General features: G+C 45.1%; 1 protein-coding gene across 6 annotated transcripts in view; it reads left to right on the top strand.

Annotated features, from left to right (window-relative positions):
* LOC133146579 (MAM domain-containing glycosylphosphatidylinositol anchor protein 2-like) overlaps positions 1 to 17630 on the top strand; it is a 78283-nt gene extending 60653 nt beyond the window's left edge. For 3 of the 6 annotated variants that reach the window (XM_061270443.1, XM_061270445.1, XM_061270444.1), the window contains 8 exons: positions 935 to 1083; positions 4967 to 5144; positions 8888 to 8908; positions 10418 to 10573; positions 11068 to 11229; positions 15418 to 15548; positions 15749 to 15845; positions 16783 to 17630. In XM_061270443.1, coding sequence (XP_061126427.1) covers positions 935 to 1083; positions 4967 to 5144; positions 8888 to 8908; positions 10418 to 10573; positions 11068 to 11229; positions 15418 to 15548; positions 15749 to 15845; positions 16783 to 16871 — 983 coding nt within the window. In that variant the 3' untranslated portion in view covers positions 16872 to 17630. Of the gene's footprint in view, positions 1 to 934; positions 1084 to 4966; positions 5145 to 8887; positions 8909 to 10417; positions 10574 to 10661; positions 11021 to 11067; positions 11230 to 15417; positions 15551 to 15748; positions 15846 to 16782 lie in introns of those variants that run through there. The other 3 variants (XM_061270446.1, XR_009711386.1, XM_061270447.1) reach the window with 3 other exon arrangements.
* Positions 17631 to 17882: the final 252 nt, after the last annotated feature.

The raw sequence follows: 17882 nt of genomic DNA on the forward strand, positions 1-17882 counted from the left end.
TGAAACCAAAAGCACAAGATAGTCTGCAAATAAGGTCAACGTGGCGCCCGAAGGGTTCCACTGAGCCCCTCTTCTGAGTCATCTGCTGTTCTAAACAGGATTGGGGAAGAAATCAGTTAAGCCGCATGTACTTTTATCTTTGATGTCTCCCACCCAGGGTTGTGTTTCAAAGCGGGCTAAGACGGTTAGCTCGTACGCCGTAATCACAGAGGTGAGGCTATTTGGCGTCACTATATTTATGCTATCAAAATAGGCAGTTGGTTTGACTGGTCGCAAAAACATTCTGTAAAAAAAAAAACAACAACATACCAATACACAGTAAAACTGATTAGCAGAAAAGTCAGCGTATAAGCAGTCTCCAAAATAGAGGTGGACGAACTTTACAAGGTCACCTCGGGCGCTTAAGCTGGCAGAATGTGACCGCTCACCATTGGTAAATCCTCAATTCCGACAAAGCAAAGGAAGGAGTTGAGGTTTGTTTAAAAAAAAAAAAAGAAAAAAAACGGGGGATTTGGACACTTTTGGATGTTGCTGGAGTCGATGTTCCGCTATGTGATATGCGCTTTGATTGTGTGCCATGAAAGCAAAGTGTGTCAGAAGATACACGCTGTAAAGATAAATCTTTAATGATCCTTGTGGGGCGAGGGGGGGGGGGGATTTGGGTCACCACAGTAGCAAAAGAGATATGATATAGCCGCGATAGAAATAGAACAAACATAACATGGCGGAGATAAGAGCCACTGTACATCTCTGTCATGCTAATTCCAGCGCTGCACTTGAAAGAATTTGGGTCGTGTTTACAAATGAAACATTCACGCAGCACATAGCGCATTAACGATGTCACTACGCAAAATTTTGCGTGGTTCAACTTTTATCATATCTTGTCCAAATTATTCACTGTCAACATTTCTTTCTTTGTGTTGATCACGGATAGGCAAGGCCTACGCTCCCGAGTTCTACTACGACACGTACAGTCCGCTTTGGCAAAACCGGCCCAGGATCTACGACTTCAAGCTACAGTGGACGCAGATGAATCCCAACGCCGTGGACCGCATCGTGGCCTACAGACTCGGTTTCAGACAGGTAGGAGACTTTTTTTCTCACTTCATTCAATTAGGTCGGGGTTTTATTATTTCCGGAGCGTTCCAAACCGGGAATAATCCGATAATCTCCGATGCTGGTTATTGGTCTGTCTTTTCTCAGTTCTGTAAAGAAGTATGAGGGTTTGTTTTTTTTGTTTTGTTTTTTGCCGCGCGGGGTGGGTCGGCCTGCTTTTCTCCCCAAAGTTTGCACGCCTGAGGTGGCTCGTCATATTTGCCTTGATGCAGACAAACGGATTTTTACACCTCAATTCAATCTCTCACCACCGTATTTGAGGATGGGAGTGAGTCTCTGCAGGCGGCAGCGAATCACTACGAAGCTGTCAGATGCAGTCAAGTATGAGTCCTGTGGCATTTTTTGTTTTTTTTAAGGAATTGTTCCCAAAATCGTTTGAAGTGCACTCAAAGCAGGAAGAGGAAAGAGACCTGGCGGAGAAGACTGCAAACTGCTCTCTGATGGATGACTCGCTTAGAGTTGCAGTTTTGGGGGGGGTCTTGCATTAAATCACGCACGGGCAAACATAAACATGAGCCATAGCTTTCCCAAGCTGCTTTCTTGGTGTTGAATGGTGTTGGTGGAGGAAGGTTCGCTTGATTTTTCCGCAATTTGTCAACTTTTCACGGGTGTCTTTGTCGTGCTCGTGCTTTTTCTTTCTAGCCAACCCGGCAGGCGACACGCCAGCTTCGGATAAAGCCTTACGCCTGCCGGCCGCATTAATACGACGGATTTACAGGTTAGCACCAATGTGAGCCGACATCCAAGCGCCAGTTCAGATAAAAAGGTTTCCACGCTAAAAAAAAAAAGGGGACGGTGTGTTGCGAGTTTGGGGCAAACATTCCAAGTCCGTGTTTGTGTCGTCACGCTTTTTGTTCACTGTCAGCTCTCTCTTGAGAATTGCTAAGAAAATGATTTCACGCTTTCTCAAAGCCACTCACCACTGGTTTTGTCTGAGAAGTCGCCAGGCTCGACGCTTCCTTAAGCCGGTTCCGCTCACAGCTGCTCTCTGCCTTGTGCTAGCACGCGCGTTAATTCAGAAAATCTCATTAACATTTCCATTTTTTTTTTTTTTGTTTTGCATTCAAAGAGAACATCCCCAGTCCATTTAGTTCACCCCGGAATTGGTGTTTGGAGCGAATTAATTCATTTCCACCTTATTCTCTTTGCATGTCAGGAAAGTCGACGGTGTGGCCATTATTTGTTTCCTGCCAGGCAAATTGCTCTCCTTCTCTTTCTTGATGTGGGCAAACCTTTTAGGCGGCAATTTAGCAAAACAAAAAACGTTTTTTTATACGGGCAAGGATTTAATCTTGGTGTTGTTTTTAAACTAATAATTGTTCTTACTTGCTTAGAGACACTGTTGTTGAGACAATTGCCAAACAAAATAGGCAAAGGAGTTACATTTCTCATAACGGCTCTCATCGTTTTCTTGGCCTTTTTTTTTTCTCCCTCCCTTTTGTATTGAATTGTTTTGTGATGTCTCCCGTGGCCTCAGAAGAGAGCTGCTGAGAGACAGTTTGGCTCAAGGCAGAAATGCAAGTCTGAAAAGGCAAGCTCTGGAATATATCACAAACACATACTGTAGCGAGACACTTGTCAAATAGGTAACGCCCGGTCTCGTTTGAAAATATTCCCGCGAGCTGGAATTTGTTCCCACAAACAAATCTGGCAGGAGCAGGTCGCATCATGTGTCCCAAATTGATCTGTCAGCCCTGTTTGTGCACGTCGATCAATACCAGCTACACTAATTACGTGTCGGCAATCAACAGCGAACCGGCAGCCGCTGTCACATTACAATGCTTGCGTTTTCCCACCGCTTGCATATTACGGCCATCAATTCTGGTTGTTTCCACCATAAAAGAAGCAGCCCAGCCACAATCAGATGACACTAAATCAATAGTTTGTCCAGAATGAGCAGTAATGGAGTGTGAACAAAAACCTTAATTGAGTCCGGGTGCTATGGATTCAGTGATCATTAATGTATCAAAACATATAAAAATGCCCCCAAAAAGAAAAAGGTTTGGCTGTTTTTTGTTTTTTCTCAATTGCACAAGGTATGACAACTCTTAGAGTCGATGGGTGTTTAATATTTTCATCCAATGTTCTGAAAGGCAACAGCATAACATAAAATAAAATAAAAGCCTCAAGTAGCTGTTGGATACATTGCCAGCCTTCATCATGGGTGCCGTTGAAGGAATCCAGCTGTGTTGTTTTAATGAACTGGCAAGTGCTAAAGCCATGCTGAACAAAGAACCGTAGATGATACATTTTCAAAACTATTCCAGCAAGTCACACTACAAAGGAAATAACCCAAGGATGTGTTCAGTGGTCAATAGCCAGTAATATTTGTATCGTTTGACTTGAAGTGGTTTTTACATCTGCCTCACCGTTTAGAGATCTGTTAGCTAGTTCAGTTCTATCAACAAGCCAATCGGAATGGGATCATGAATCCGAGCCGTCTTCGCAAGAAAATCGGCGGCACTCCTCAAGGACTACGTGAGGCGGGAGAACATCCCCGGGGAGCCGCTGCTACTTCACATCAAGAGGAGTCTGCTGAGGTTGGTTGAGGCATCTGATAAAAGCTGAACAACAACAGAGCTCATCTGGCCTCAGCTTCCCTTGGGAGTAGCTGGAATGGAGAGCGAAAGGGACGCTTGGGTTACCTCACTTGTGTCTGCCGCTGAACCATTATCCTGCCATAAATGGCCTCGAGATGCCCAACAGTTTGGCTCTTCCCGCTTTGTAGCTGCTGTAATTTGCCAATGAAACCAACATGGAAGAACACGATGATAGTGATAAAGTGCCTAACTACCAACAGTTATGCACTAACCAGTCATCGGTAACAGTATTTAGCAGTCGTGTTTTTTTTTTTTAAATGACACAAGATAATGCCATAACACCATGACTCAGTTTTATCTTGTTAGACAGCATGTGAGTTGTGAGATTCCCATTGTTGATTTGCTCACAAAATGAGCTCTAATGAAAAGCGTCTAATAGCAGAATATCCTCCAGACTCCAAGTAATTACTTCATTCAGAGCATTCCATTGGATTTCCGTCCGGGCGGGACTGAGAAGGGCACGCATGCATCGCCTCTGTTTCGGATGCGGGAGTCGTCTCTGGTCTTTGTGCAGTGCTGCCCGCCTCGTTAAAGCTATTCTCAAGGATAAAACGAAGCTCGCTTACTCGCGTAACCCCCCCGGCCGCTACTGCGGCAAATCATCGTTTGTGCCTCTGCGAACCTCAGAGGAGAAGCCAGAGCTTAGCCATGTGATATACGGAATTCCATCAGTGACACTAGCTGTCCTTAGAAGCAGTGACTGCAGCCTTACCTGGATTGCAATCAGGCAGACGTGACTACATCCTTGCTGATGCGCTCTGAAGTGAATACAAAGGCTTGCGAGCTACTTGGAAAGTAAATGTGCTTAATGAGCAGTGAGCTGTCAACAGAAAATTGTTTTAGTTGTGTAGCATTTAATGTTGGAACTTGGCACGTCCCGACAAATGGGTAGAGACGAGGTTAATTGGTAGATGAGAGGGAACATCTTGCCAAGGATTTTGAAAGAGATGCATATTTGCTCGGCTTGAATGTAAATACAGCGGCAGGAAAAAAAAAATGTCCTTTGTGATATTCATCCACTGCAGCTAAACTCAATGGAGTTAAGCTCACTTTATATTCTGAATTGTGAAAAATGGGGTATTAAAAACGTAATTTGGAGAGCTGAACAAGCGTCAGGTTTCATAGTACTCCAAATCTGTTGGTTGGTGAGATTTTTCTCCACTAAAAAAGAAAATACAGGTGGCTTGGTACACTTCCCAGTGGGACTCCGCTTTATTTTTTTTAAGACTTTTTGCTTGTCATCGTCACAGATGGGACAGCAGCGATGGTGGGATCAAGAGATTCCCGTGAACTGGACAATCAACAAGGGAGAGCTCATCACCCATAACTTGACTGAGCTCATCAAACCCGAGTCCTACGAGGTGCGCCTTACCCCCATCACCCGTTTTGGAGAGGGCGACTCCACCGTGAGGATCGTCACCTACAGCGGTGAGTTTTCAATTTATTGGCATCACATATCATTTGTATGTATGATATGCAAGAGAGTGGGCCGGGCGGGAAAAAGTGAACTCATTAAAATAATTAGAATTGCAGCCAACACCGTCAGTCATCAGGAGACAGCTGGAAATCAGCTTGCTTGGCTCCTTTTCCCCGTTTGAGCCAAATGAATCTTGATCAAGCGACTCATCACTTCCTTCCGTCGTGACCTTTATCGCCGGCTTTCTTTGCATGAGAGCTCGGAAGCACTTGAATACACCGTGTGAGTCAAATGTTTAGTTTGGGTCAAAGGAGCAAAGAGATCCGCAAGTGACTCAAGTTCCCCGTCATTCAAATTGAAATGACATTTTGAGAAGGTTTTGTCGCAAATTGGAGCCTGAGTTTTGTAGGATTTTGCATTAAAAGAAACGGTCACCAGTTATGAGAACAGTCCTGCTGAGATGGTTATCTCAAGTACACCGCATAAGTGAGTGAGAACACGCATACCGAGGTTTCTGTGTGTGCCCCGCTTCCCAAATTGTCGAGACTGGCTGAACTCAAGGAGATTGAACGCAATCAAAGAAGAATGAAGAGAATTGACGCTAATTAGCACAGAGAAGAAGGAGCGGGAGCCCAGAAAGGAGGAAACAAAGATTTCTTCTTCTTTTATTTATCAAGTGAAAAGGAGGAAGGAGAAGAAGAAGAGAGCCTTCTCCTTCTGTGCGAATGGCCTGCCCAACGAGAGACCGGACTAATTATCACTCTAGGGCTGCTTCTGTTCTCCCACGCACGGCGTGGCGTCACGGGCTAATGTAGGTCTGAGATGAATGCACTCTTCTCGCTCAACTCGTCCCGCAAGACGTGCTGACTGACACGGAGAAAACTCGTCTGCATATTATTTTCCGTGTTTTTATTTTTTTTCCTCACATTCTTCAGCAAAACCCGATATGGTGTTTGTATTCTGTTGGAATGTGATCCCTCTACATATATGGAGTCTTCGAAGCGCGCCATTAAATATACATTGCTTACTTTTTTTTAATTCAGAATTCACTTTGCAAATATGGAAGCAGTATTTACATTTGGTAGACTGGACCACAACCGCAAGCCATACAAGATTCTGTCGGGTTGTTTAGATTCTCTGAGTTAGCGCCATAGTGAAGTTTTAGCACCGTGGCTTTTAGACTTCAACAAGCTTGTTAAAGGCTTTTTTTTTTTGGTGGGGAGTTGGCGAGAAAAGAAAAGTAGTTACGGCGTCCCCAGCTGGAGCATTGATGGATGGCTGTGTCACCGTCGCACAATGACTAACTCAGCACCTGCTCAGACGGCATCCTGGAAGGAGGAGCACATATTTAAGCCGTTTGTTTACACTGGAAAGGCTGCAGCACGAGGCGACGGCAGCTCAGCATAATGTTCACATACTCAAGATATGAAACACAGCAAGCCAAGCTTCTTATGTCGCAAAAAAAAATAGTCATCTATAGCCTGGTGAGTTTTTATGCCTTTTTTAGTCAATGAAGTAATTTATTTTGTATTGACTGTATTTGGAAAATGACTAATAACATCGTCAAAGTCCTCTTATTTTCCTTACTCCATTCTATGACTAAAACATTGCAAATTCTTAATTGGAAAAAAAAAAAGACCGGTACAGCTAAAACAGGTCATAGTGTCAGCGAAGGACATCAAGCCTTTATCTATTCCGAAGCCTGAAATGATTATTCCCTGTCGCGTCAACGTTTCTGCCAACATAAAACACCGGTAAAGACAAATTAATGACGTGCTCTCGCCAACCAATCATCAGAAAAGATTTTTTTTTTCTTAAGGTCACCGCTCTGATATATTTTCAGAGAGCAAACACTTGAGTGCACACAGCAGTAAATTAAACACACACACACACCTTGGGCGCCGTTTGTGTGATGTCATTATGAGCGGACGTGTTTATTAGCGGAAAGTATGCGCAGTCACCGTTTAATGACGTCGTAATGAAAGAGGATTGTTAAAAATGCTTTCTGGCAAGCTTTTGCATGTAGCGTTAGCTCTTTACCAGCCAAAGAACCTCATTTGATTCACTAATAGTGCACTGGAGAATCATTGTGTGCTTGGACTGCAAGAACTACTGTCACAATTGTAGTTCTGAGCTCATTTATCTCGGCCAAAGTAAGACCCGAGAGTACTTCTAAAAGGCCGGCAACGATTTGGGTGGAGTCTTAACAATAAGTAAATAAATACAATGGAAAGGATAATTAGAAATATGGTTTGAGTTACATATACCAAGGCAGCACTGATTTATTATTTACTTTCGGCACCGGTTGAGTCAAGCGACGAGTTTTTGGGTATCACTGTTTTTTTTTCGGATCGTCTTGCCGCAGCGTGCGAAAAGCGCTGCAAAACATTTGCGTTGGCGAGCGTCTCCATTTCATCATCAGTCATCGCGTGAGGCTCTTAGTCTTCCATTTTAAACAACGCATGGTGTGAAATAGTTGCATCAACAGTCCCGTTTGTTTTCACTTTCCCTGCATCAAATTGCAAGTTAAATCCCATTTGTGGGTGTACGCAAAGTTGCCGCCAAGTTGCCTCTGGGCTCTCTCGGCTTGATTTCTTCGGTGGGAGAAGACGCATTGCTTGAGCAGACACATTCGCGCAGACCATACCAAATAGCCAGCAAGCCGCAGGTAGCGATAACAACAAGAGAATAAATAATAAAACGTGACAACAAAACATATTATCTGTGAGCAGCGGCAGGGGCGAAGGGAGGAAGGGTGCACCGGGAAAGAAGGCCCGAGGCTCTTAGTGGTCATTTAATATATTTGTTTTGCGGCGCCTTTGCACACACTCGCTATGCTGCAGTGCTATTCATTCTGCACAGTCCACTGTGGTTTGGATTGGCAGCATAAAAGATTATTAAAGCATTTAGAAGGAAAGCGCACGCCCACAGTTGCGGCACTCGCCGGACACTTCATTAGGGACAGTAGCTCAGCATCCACTCCTTGTCTCGACGGGCGTAAGGAGACAACTTTTCCTTTGTGGGGGTGATTTGTTATTACCGGCTTTAATTGTTTGGATTCTAATCAATCCCCAGCCCTCCCTCTTTTTCTTTCGCGGCAGGGGAGCGTCCATAAATCATGCGGCTACGTAGTTTTGCGCTCGAGCTGCTGCATCACATCTATTTGGCCAGTCAGCCATCGATCATTGGAAAATGCTCATGAATCTTCCTGGCAGGTTAAACGCTGTTTGCCCTGCCAGGAAAACATGGGTTTTTTTCGTTTTTGTTTTTTTTTTGCAGAAAAAAACGACTGGTTGCAGAAGTCTCCACCTTTCTAACGGCGCCTTTAAAATGGCCGCCAATGTTATTTACCGTGGGGTCAGAAAGAACGAGCGAAGAATTGAATGTGTTTAGCGAACACAATGTCGAATCATTTTGATGTTCTAGCAGATGTATGAAATGGGCTTAGTGCTCCAAATGGGAGTCACCTTGAGCTAAAAGCATTTCTGAGAAAGAAAAATCCTATTAAAGTTGTCCAAAGTGGCTGACAGACATTTTTCCCTCATTGGAAACACAATAACTTAGAAATGCCCCAACTTATTGTGTAAAGTCAAAAAACATAAAAGCAATTACGTCACTGTAATGCCCTTGCATGTCCCCCGGCGGATGTTACAAAATGTGGAAGATCTTACACATATGTAACACGCCTACTACAGTCCATGAAGTCATCACATTGACGCTTTCCTAATGCCTCTTTTGCTTCTGTCTTCTGCAGCTCCCATCAACCCTCACCTAAGTAAGTATGAAGTTTCACCCATTATCACCCGCACATAGCAATCACGCGCCCAAAACATTTCCTGCCAGCCATATATATTGACGGGAACGCTGCCGGGTGATTTGTATGTGTGAGTGTTTACACCCACTTAATGGCGTTCCTCATTGTTGCTCTCAACTTTCCAAAAGCGCACACTTAAAGTGATTGAGAGAGTGGAGCTGCACCGCACTGCTGGGAATATTTATTCATATTTATATGGGCTCTTTTATTTTTCCAGACAAGAAATGACAAACACGTTTAATCACTATAGAATTCCCTAAAGTCATCTCCGTCAGTTCAAGTCCCACTCAGAATGTGAACGGCTGTCTGGTTATGTGTTTTCACGAAACACATTCTGCTTTTTACCAAACTAACAAATTTAACATCTCACAGTGTACGTGAAAAAAAAAAAGAACTACTTCCTGTTTCGTTTTTCTTCTTCCAAATCTCAATCTAACTCCTCCTGGCTTTGGGGTGGTGTTCGTAAAATGGATGGAGGCGCATCCGTAATCATTTAATCCAAACAAGAACCCTCCTGGGGCCGGAGCTTTATTTTAAAAAACAGCGCACCCACCCTCGAGCAGGTGAGAGGTGCCGGCATCCTCCTGACCCGGCGCTCGACGACTTTCAGCTCGCTCTTCCTTTCGCCCACCCAACTCACCTGACTAACGTCTGCCCACGCCGCTTGGCTCAAGGTCGGAACTAAGCAAATGGTTGGCAGCTATGTTTTTAATACATCACTGAATATTTAGCAGAACCAGCCGCTGAATGTTAAATGCTGCTTCTTTTGAGGGTACCGCCGGGCACAACGTGTCCTCCGCTTGGTCGTTTACCGTTGTTACCATTATCAACAGCTACTTTTAATTCAAGCTATGTAAATTTACAGAGTTGCCAATAGAAAAGTCCTAACTTGTGTGTGCGTGGCCAGCTTTAACATCACACTTCCATTAAAATTATTTGACTTCATTGATTCTTAAATTAACTTTCTATTTTATGTGATTCTGGACTTTTCCCCTCCCTCTCTCTGAGTAATGCGCACAAACTTGTAGCCAACAATGAGGCACTCTAAAGCTCCCTAGAATTTGAAATCAATTTAAACAAGAACTGCACTTACATAATTAGAAGCTGTGTGCTTGTGACTGAGTACAATCCATCATGATTTCTGTGCAGTTGTACACACACACACACACACACACGCACGTATGAATACAGTCCAAGTCATGTGGCGCCTTTGTGGTGCGGCAAACCAAGCTGCAGCGGCAAATCCCTCCATTGTGAGCGCTTCGTTCTCAAGGAAAGCCACCCACGTGAGCTTGCCAACGTCGCAGTCAGCCCAAGTTCACGTCTTAATTTAAAAATCTGTTCATTACATCGGGTGGCATAATTAGGGCTTTGCTGTTGTAGATCCCCCTGAGACACACACATTCTGGCCGCAGGTCTCATGAATATACACTACACACACACTGACTGTACGTTTGTAACTCTTGTCAGGAGAGTTCCACTGCAGCTTCGAGGAGGAGCCCATCTGCATGTTCACCCAGGACAAGAACGATGACTTTGATTGGACGCGGCACAGCGCCGCCACCCGCGACACCAAGTACACACCCAACACGGGGCCCAGCGGCGACCGCGCCGGCTCCAAGCAGGGTGAGCATAACCTTTGCCACCCAAACTAGCTTTGCTGCCATTTTGTTTGGATTTCTAAAATATTCACAATATAAATATTCCGCTTTAGCATGCGGCGTGTTCATCATCAGGTATTCAACAGTGGAGTCGCAAAATGGAGGATATGAGGTAACGTATCCATGACGGGACTTTGAAATTCTGCGCAACTCCACCAGCAGCAGCAGCCGAAGCAGTAAATAATGCATTGGCTCTAATCACCTAACGGTCTCAAAATGTCCAGCTTTTCATTACTGGTCCCTGTTCCTGTTTGAGAATAATTATCTGAGATTCAGCCCAAAGAGATATTCCATTTTTGGCTGTCAGGAGGGGGGAGCTGCTGGCTAGACTGTTGTCATGGCTGCCTGTGATCGGTAATGGCAGCAAACTTGCAAACCTTTCTAACAGAGGCTCTCGTTACAGGAAAGATGAGAGAAGTATTTGTCTTAATTCGGAGTTTGCTCTGTTGCTCTACAAAGGTTTCTACATGTACATCGAAACGTCCAGGCCGAGGAAGGAAGGGGATCAGGCGCGCCTGGTCAGTCCGTATTTCAACATTGCCCCCAAGAGCCCCTACGGCATCAGCAACCCGCCGGCCTACTGCTTCGGCTTCTTCTACCACATGTATGGGAAACACATAGGTAAGAGAACACGCCTCCCCTACGAATATTCCAAAGTGTCCCTGACCGGCCTAACGTACGTATGTGGTAGCCAGCTTCACGGCTCCTCGCACCTTAATTATCATTCCAGTCTGTATAAACACAATTAATGAGGAAACGGCACCACAAACGTTATTCACCATGTGTGAGCCGTCACGGCGGCCTTGAGGGGTGAATTGACGGATGAATGCACTTGAACCTGAAGCGATCCGCCACCTGCGCATCTCGCACAATAGCGTGCGCCCGTATGCCGGTTTCTGTCGTGTTGGAGCGGTTGTTTGTTTGACGAAAGACTTGGGAGGCGGGGTTGCCTTCTTGCAGGCAACGGCGATTTTCTCATTGCTTTGCCATCCACTCAAGGCCGCTGTTAAGAGGATTTTTGTGTGGCTGTCGGGTTGTGCCGGCTCAAGATATTTTACTGGATATCTCTGGTTTGCACAACCTTTTAAAAGTGGGCGCTCAACCTTAACCCCCCCCCCCCCGTAGAATGTAGATAACAACCATGTACGAACAATTTGAAGGTGGCAAAGCTGTCGAGCGAGCATTCTTCCGGCTTTTTGTCAGCCACTTCAACTTGGTCCGCCAGGGCCCCAATATGCCCACCACAAACACTGTGATGTTTGGATGCGTGTGTGTGTTTTTGTGTGTGCGAGTGAGACTAGATCATACATAGAACAAAATTTCAATGATCGAATACAATGCTGCAAAATTATCTGCAGGCTCATATACAGCAAAATCCAACACACACACACACGCGCACATACACATATATATATATATATATATATATATATATATATATATATATATATATATATATATATATATATATATATATATATATATATATATATATATATATATGTATGTATGTATATATATGTATATATATATGTATATATATATATGTATATATATGTATATATACGTATATATATATGTATGTATATATGTATATATACGTATATATATATATATATATATATACGTATATACATATATATAAATATACATATATGTATATATACGTATATACATATATATGTGCAGTGATTCATTTATGGATTTCACTTAACAGTACTCGGGTTGTAACGTTTGGGTGAAACCAACCCCCCCCCCCCCTCCCAGGCTCTACGCGAGCGTCCACCCGAAATGCAGTAGCTTTACGGTGTATTTTACACCGAGCAATAAAAATGTAAAACCTCCCCAGAGCTTAAGGCGCGGACTAGCCGGGATGCAAGTACAATGGCGGGGAAAGGATTGACATTATTACCGCAGCCAGTTTAAGCCAGTGAGCACCTCTCATAACCGCTCGCAGCTTTGCGCAGATTACAGGTGTAATCATGCATTATGTGTCTTGTGATGGTTCAGTCAGGAAGGTAGGGGAGGGGGGGAGTAGAAAACCTTTTCCCAGTTCAATGTCTCCTGCGCCGCTGTTGGCTTGGCCTTTGTTCACCAGTGCCAAAGCCACCAGGTGTTTTTATCAACCCACGGGACGGCTTTTTGCACTAATGCTGTTGGTGTTGCCGAGTTATAGACCATAACCTCTGACATTTCTAGGCTTAACAAACCAGAAAATGAAGTCTTGTCAGTTCATTTTCAAGCCAGTTTCATGTGGAAATCCGGTCCATGGGGGAAATTGCCAGACTGGGAACAGCGGTCAACTCTTAAAAGGTTAACTTGCATTACTACTTGTGCAGAAAATGAATTTGAGTTTATCAGGTATAAAATTAATATGAAAAATGAAAAAAAGACAGCACCTGTAACAATGGCACAGGATACAGCGGAGGAGCTTTGTTGTGAACTGCTGGGCTGACGTCTGCGCTCCTCTCCCTCGATAAGACGCTGGCAGCAAGTATTTGGCAGCGTTTAGCTCCGTAGTCTGGAGAGACGCGAACGGCATCACTGCCATCACCACCCTCCACCTGTTTCACTTCCCCCCAACCTTCTGTTCCACGTACAAGTGACTCCTCACCCACGAGTTCCACGGCCATCAATAGTACAAAACGGCGTTCCGAAATCGCAGGTTACTTCCTTTGTCCGGCTGACCTTAGGGGTAAGGACAGGTGCGACTATGGAGGTCAAAGGTCCGGAGTGAACATCTGGAAAGTTGTAAGGAAGGGCTGGGAAAGAGAGAAGGCAACTCCTCCGGGCCCCCTGCCGAGGATGAGTAGGCCGTGACATTTCCAATTTGCTCAAATTGATCACCAGCCAGATTCTCGCTCGCCTGCTTGCCCGCTTTGCTCGTCTGTGGCGAAGCCCGTGCCCGGACTGCGCCGTGTTATGATGAATGGGCTAAATGTCAAGGACGTGAAACCCGGCTCAGATCTTCTGCGGCTACGCTCCATTTCGTACTCGCCTCTCAGGTCGGGAAAGAGGTTCTTGGCATGATAGGTGTGAGAAAACCCCCATCCTGCAGACTTAGATGTGAAAAAGCTTTGTGCAACTACAGAGTTGTGACTTCAATTATTGGCATCAGTGCAAGACCGCCACTTCATGACTGATCTTTGCCAAAGAGAACAAAGACCGGGCCAGACCATCTGGGAAATGGTTCCCCAAACAGATGAAACCAAAATAAAGCATTATTCACAGTAACAAGATGGAGCACGCTGACCTATCCATAACGTCCTAGTACCTTGGAAACAAATAAACATGACATTACAAAGTTGAAGAGCAAAATGCGCACTGCAGTACAACTGGATTTGGGTGTGCAAAAACACAAAAACGATTTCAACCAATCAGATGATGACATGACTGAACACGTATTTTTATGCTGCCGCAGAAAGTAGCGTGCCATTCATAACCTCCAAACTGCTCCAGACTGTCATAAACCGAGTCCTAGTCTACTGTAGCTGTGTCGCTATGAAATTTTTAGATGCTATTAGGGGGTCGTGCGGTTGACTCAATTTGCGTCTTGGCAGCGCTCCAGGTTGCAACACTGCTGATGAAAGGCGAGTCAGGAAAGCTCGGAAAGAAACTCCTCTATCGTTAGCTGGCGCAGCGGCTTACCTGAGATTAGGGTCATGCTTCGTTTAGCTCGGCGCACATCAAAGTTGGCCCGTGGGCCGTGGTGCCCGTGCCCGCGTGGCTTGATGGGATTAAGCCTGTGGTGAAGCGCAGAGGAGAGGTCTGACCTCAACCACCAGCCAGGACGGAAGCAAGGAGGGTGGTACCTCTGTGATCAAGACCCAGGAACGTATAGTAGAACGTTGCCAGGTTCTGCTGTCATGCCGCGCTCTCCCTCCGACTTGTCAGAGACAAAAGTGAACTCGCGCAATCAGTGCGCTTTCAGTGCGGGCTAATGCGGTTGCACTCAGTGTCGTCATTGCCGATCAAAGCCCGGCGCCAGACAAGAGGTCTCGCTGAAGGGACGGCGTCTTAGCCAGACAATATCCTAGTGTGATTTTTTTTTGTCATCCTTTCTGACTCACAGGAATCTGCTCCAATAATACACATCCCGAACTCAGAGACAGACTTGAGAGACTGACAATCAGGCGAGCTTAGCAAAGTCTAAACATGCCGGCTTGTGTCAGAGCACGCCTGACTGACTGACATTTCACGGAAAGCCGATGATGCCGTATCGTGACAAGTGTTGCACTGTGTCAAATGTATCATGAGTCAACGTTTAAGGTTTGTCTTAATTTATCTAAGAAGTTTGTCTGAAAGCCAGAGACAGTGGCATACTGGCCATGTGTCACTAGTTGTGCAAGAAGTTAATTTCAGGTTCTTTTTAAAAACTTTTAACATTGTGATAATTTCATGAGGTGGGGAATAATTTATGTGAGCACTGAGAGCCCCGACTTAAAAATGTATCACTAGGCAGATCTCGAGTTTGACCTTCTCGACTGGGCTTTGAATGTCGGTATGAATTGAAAATGCATGCGTGACAAAGGTGACTATCTGAGCAAAATGAAAATGCGTAAAAGGTCTGAAAGGCCGGGAGGCGCTGCTGAAGAATGTTACAGTGTCATTAATGAGCCGAGAAGCCATATCATTGTCTAGTCAGGATTTAACAGCTCTGATTGTTGTTGTTGTTTGTGTGGTAGATATCTGTTCAAAACTCTTGCCGTGACTCGAATTCAAACAAGATGGTTAACTGTTGTGATATAACACAATAAATTGTCACATTGTTCATGATTTATAAGAACACTTTCCCCCCACCCCCACCAGGGACGCTAAACGCCTTATTGAAGCAAAAAGGCCTCACCAGCTCAGATGGCCCAGTGTGGTCGCTAAGCGGTAACCAAGGGGAGCGCTGGAAGCAGGCCAAAGTCAGTGTCCATCCAACAGCATCATTTCAAGTAAGAACTTGTTCTGCCATTTTATTAAATACCTTTTACACACCTCAGTTGATTTGAAAAATAAGTGACAGAACAAATCATTAAAGGCTATCACACTTGCGCTAACTACCCAGGCTACACTTAGCTCCTCCCTGTATGACTCAAGAAGTTTGTCGACACTCACCGCGTTACATTTCAGTTCCACACTTGAATTTTTCCAGGTGGTACTCGAGGGAATCCGAGGACCAGGCATCGAGGGCGACATCGCCATCGATGATGTCACGTTGGAGGAAGGGGAGTGTCGAGACCCCCCGCCCAGTGAGTTGCGCCAACCGACCCTCCGTAAAAATACCAAAACATCTCCAAGTGTCTCAAACATTTGTCAGCCTTCGTCTGGCATCGAGTTTGGGAGAAAAATTAGCCGGTTGCTGTAGCAACAGTGTTGTAATCATATAAAGGACGGCCGCAAAGGCAGAGCGAGGGGACAATATGAACAAATGGACTAGAAAAAAAAAAAAAAAGTAGGGCACAGAAAATAGTCTGAAATTGAAGAGGTAATCTGGGGCAGGCAGAAGTGATGCCGTTGGTCTGATTGAATCTTGCTTCCTTCTGTTCCGAGGAGCTTTCTCTCCATGAGAACATCTCAAACCCTCACATGGCCCGTTGTTTAACAATTCATATGGAAAAATGAGGCTACTCGTCTCGTTTCATTCATTGTGGGAGGAAATCATTTTGCAATTTCGAGTCGACGCGGCGTATTTATTTTATGATCTATCATTATTGAAGGTATTTTTTATAAATTCACTCCGGGGGGGGGCCGGGGGGGGGGGGTGGTGGGTGGTGCGGTCGTCAGCCCTCGGAGACGCAGTGGCGACGACACCATGAATATATAAAATTCAATCTGGCTGTGATGAATCTTACATGACTCGACGAGAGGTAAAGGAGAAGAACGTTAGTGGAATAGCTAATGCGCTCTTGACGGAACGTGACTTGCGGCTGATTGCTGTTAATGGAGAACAGGTCGGGTCGGACCTGGCGGGCTGGCGGGGGGTTCATCTTGCCTGAAGGGGGATCATCGCAAGATCAATGCCACCTGTGCGGCAAATGCAAAAGTCCATTCCAAGGGGGTTTGGGTTTCGCTTGCAGGTCGTCACCCGCCAAAAAAAAAAAAACGGCTTCTTGGATTTTCTTGAGACATGTAAAGTTCCAATTCATCTGTTGATAAACCATGACAGAATTTTTTACCCCCTTACAGACCTCAGTGCTGTTGCTCAGTCTACATCCCTGCATATATGGCTGCTGTGCGTCACCGTGGCGATGACCCTCTTGGGAGCCCAGAGGTGACCCCTCCGGCCGTCGTCTCAGAGGTCGACCTTCTGACCCGCCGTCTGTGAGCTGTACCCTCGGCATCCCGTCACCAAAGATTCACGCATCACGAAAGCGGCGACGGTCCCCCCCTCCCCATCCAACCAGGTGGACCGCATAGGGACAGAAATGAAGACATCAAACTGTGAATTAAGAAAAAAAATCTGAAGAAAAGTAATAATAGAGATGTGAAGACAAACAAAATGGACAGTGCAGCTCTCCTCGGTGCGGGACTCTCTTGACGAGCACAAAGAGTAAACTTTGGCGGTGCATCGAAGGAGGGGCAGTTTGTAAAGCACAAAAACAGTTTTATGAAGTTATACGGGAAAAAAAATTATATATATATATATATATATATCTTTGCAAGGTGGCAGAATATAAATGCTGCTGACTTTTGAAGGGGGGAAATTGAATCAGACCTTTCTCTGTGTATCTTTATCTTCATTTTCCTCGCACCAGATGCCAATAGCTTGATTTTTTTTTTTCCCCACCGGCCTCCTTTTTGTTCTTTTAGCTGCTTGGTGCTCTTCTGAAGAAAATCAAGACCTCTGGCAACGTTTTGTTCTGTCCACTTTAAGATTCCCCCCCATGGCTGCCTATGTACTTTTTACACTGTGCCCATATGTCCAAGTGGCCAACCGATGGTACAATGGCAGAACAAAAAGGAAAATAGGCAAATAGACAGCTAGACTACAGGGCGGCGGGTGAAGACAAAAAAAAAAAAAAAAAAAAGCAAAAGGTCGACAAGTCCAGGACATGATTGATTACGGGACGACGGTCCGATGAGCGAGGCCTGACAGAGTCGAGTTGGTCCGCCGGAGATGAAGAAGAAGCCACTTTTCTTTCTGCCATGAAACAAAGTGCCTTCAAGATTACAACGCGGAATCTCGAGCCCGGCTGTCGCGCAACATCGAACACACATGTCCACTCTTCGTCTGATGGGCTATTTTCTACACGCGTCTCTCTTTTGCCCCCCCCCCTCCTCCTTCT

The sequence above is a fragment of the Syngnathus typhle genome, linkage group LG22 (genome assembly GCF_033458585.1).
Source record: "Syngnathus typhle isolate RoL2023-S1 ecotype Sweden linkage group LG22, RoL_Styp_1.0, whole genome shotgun sequence".
NCBI classification, from domain to species: Eukaryota; Metazoa; Chordata; class Actinopteri; order Syngnathiformes; family Syngnathidae; genus Syngnathus; species Syngnathus typhle.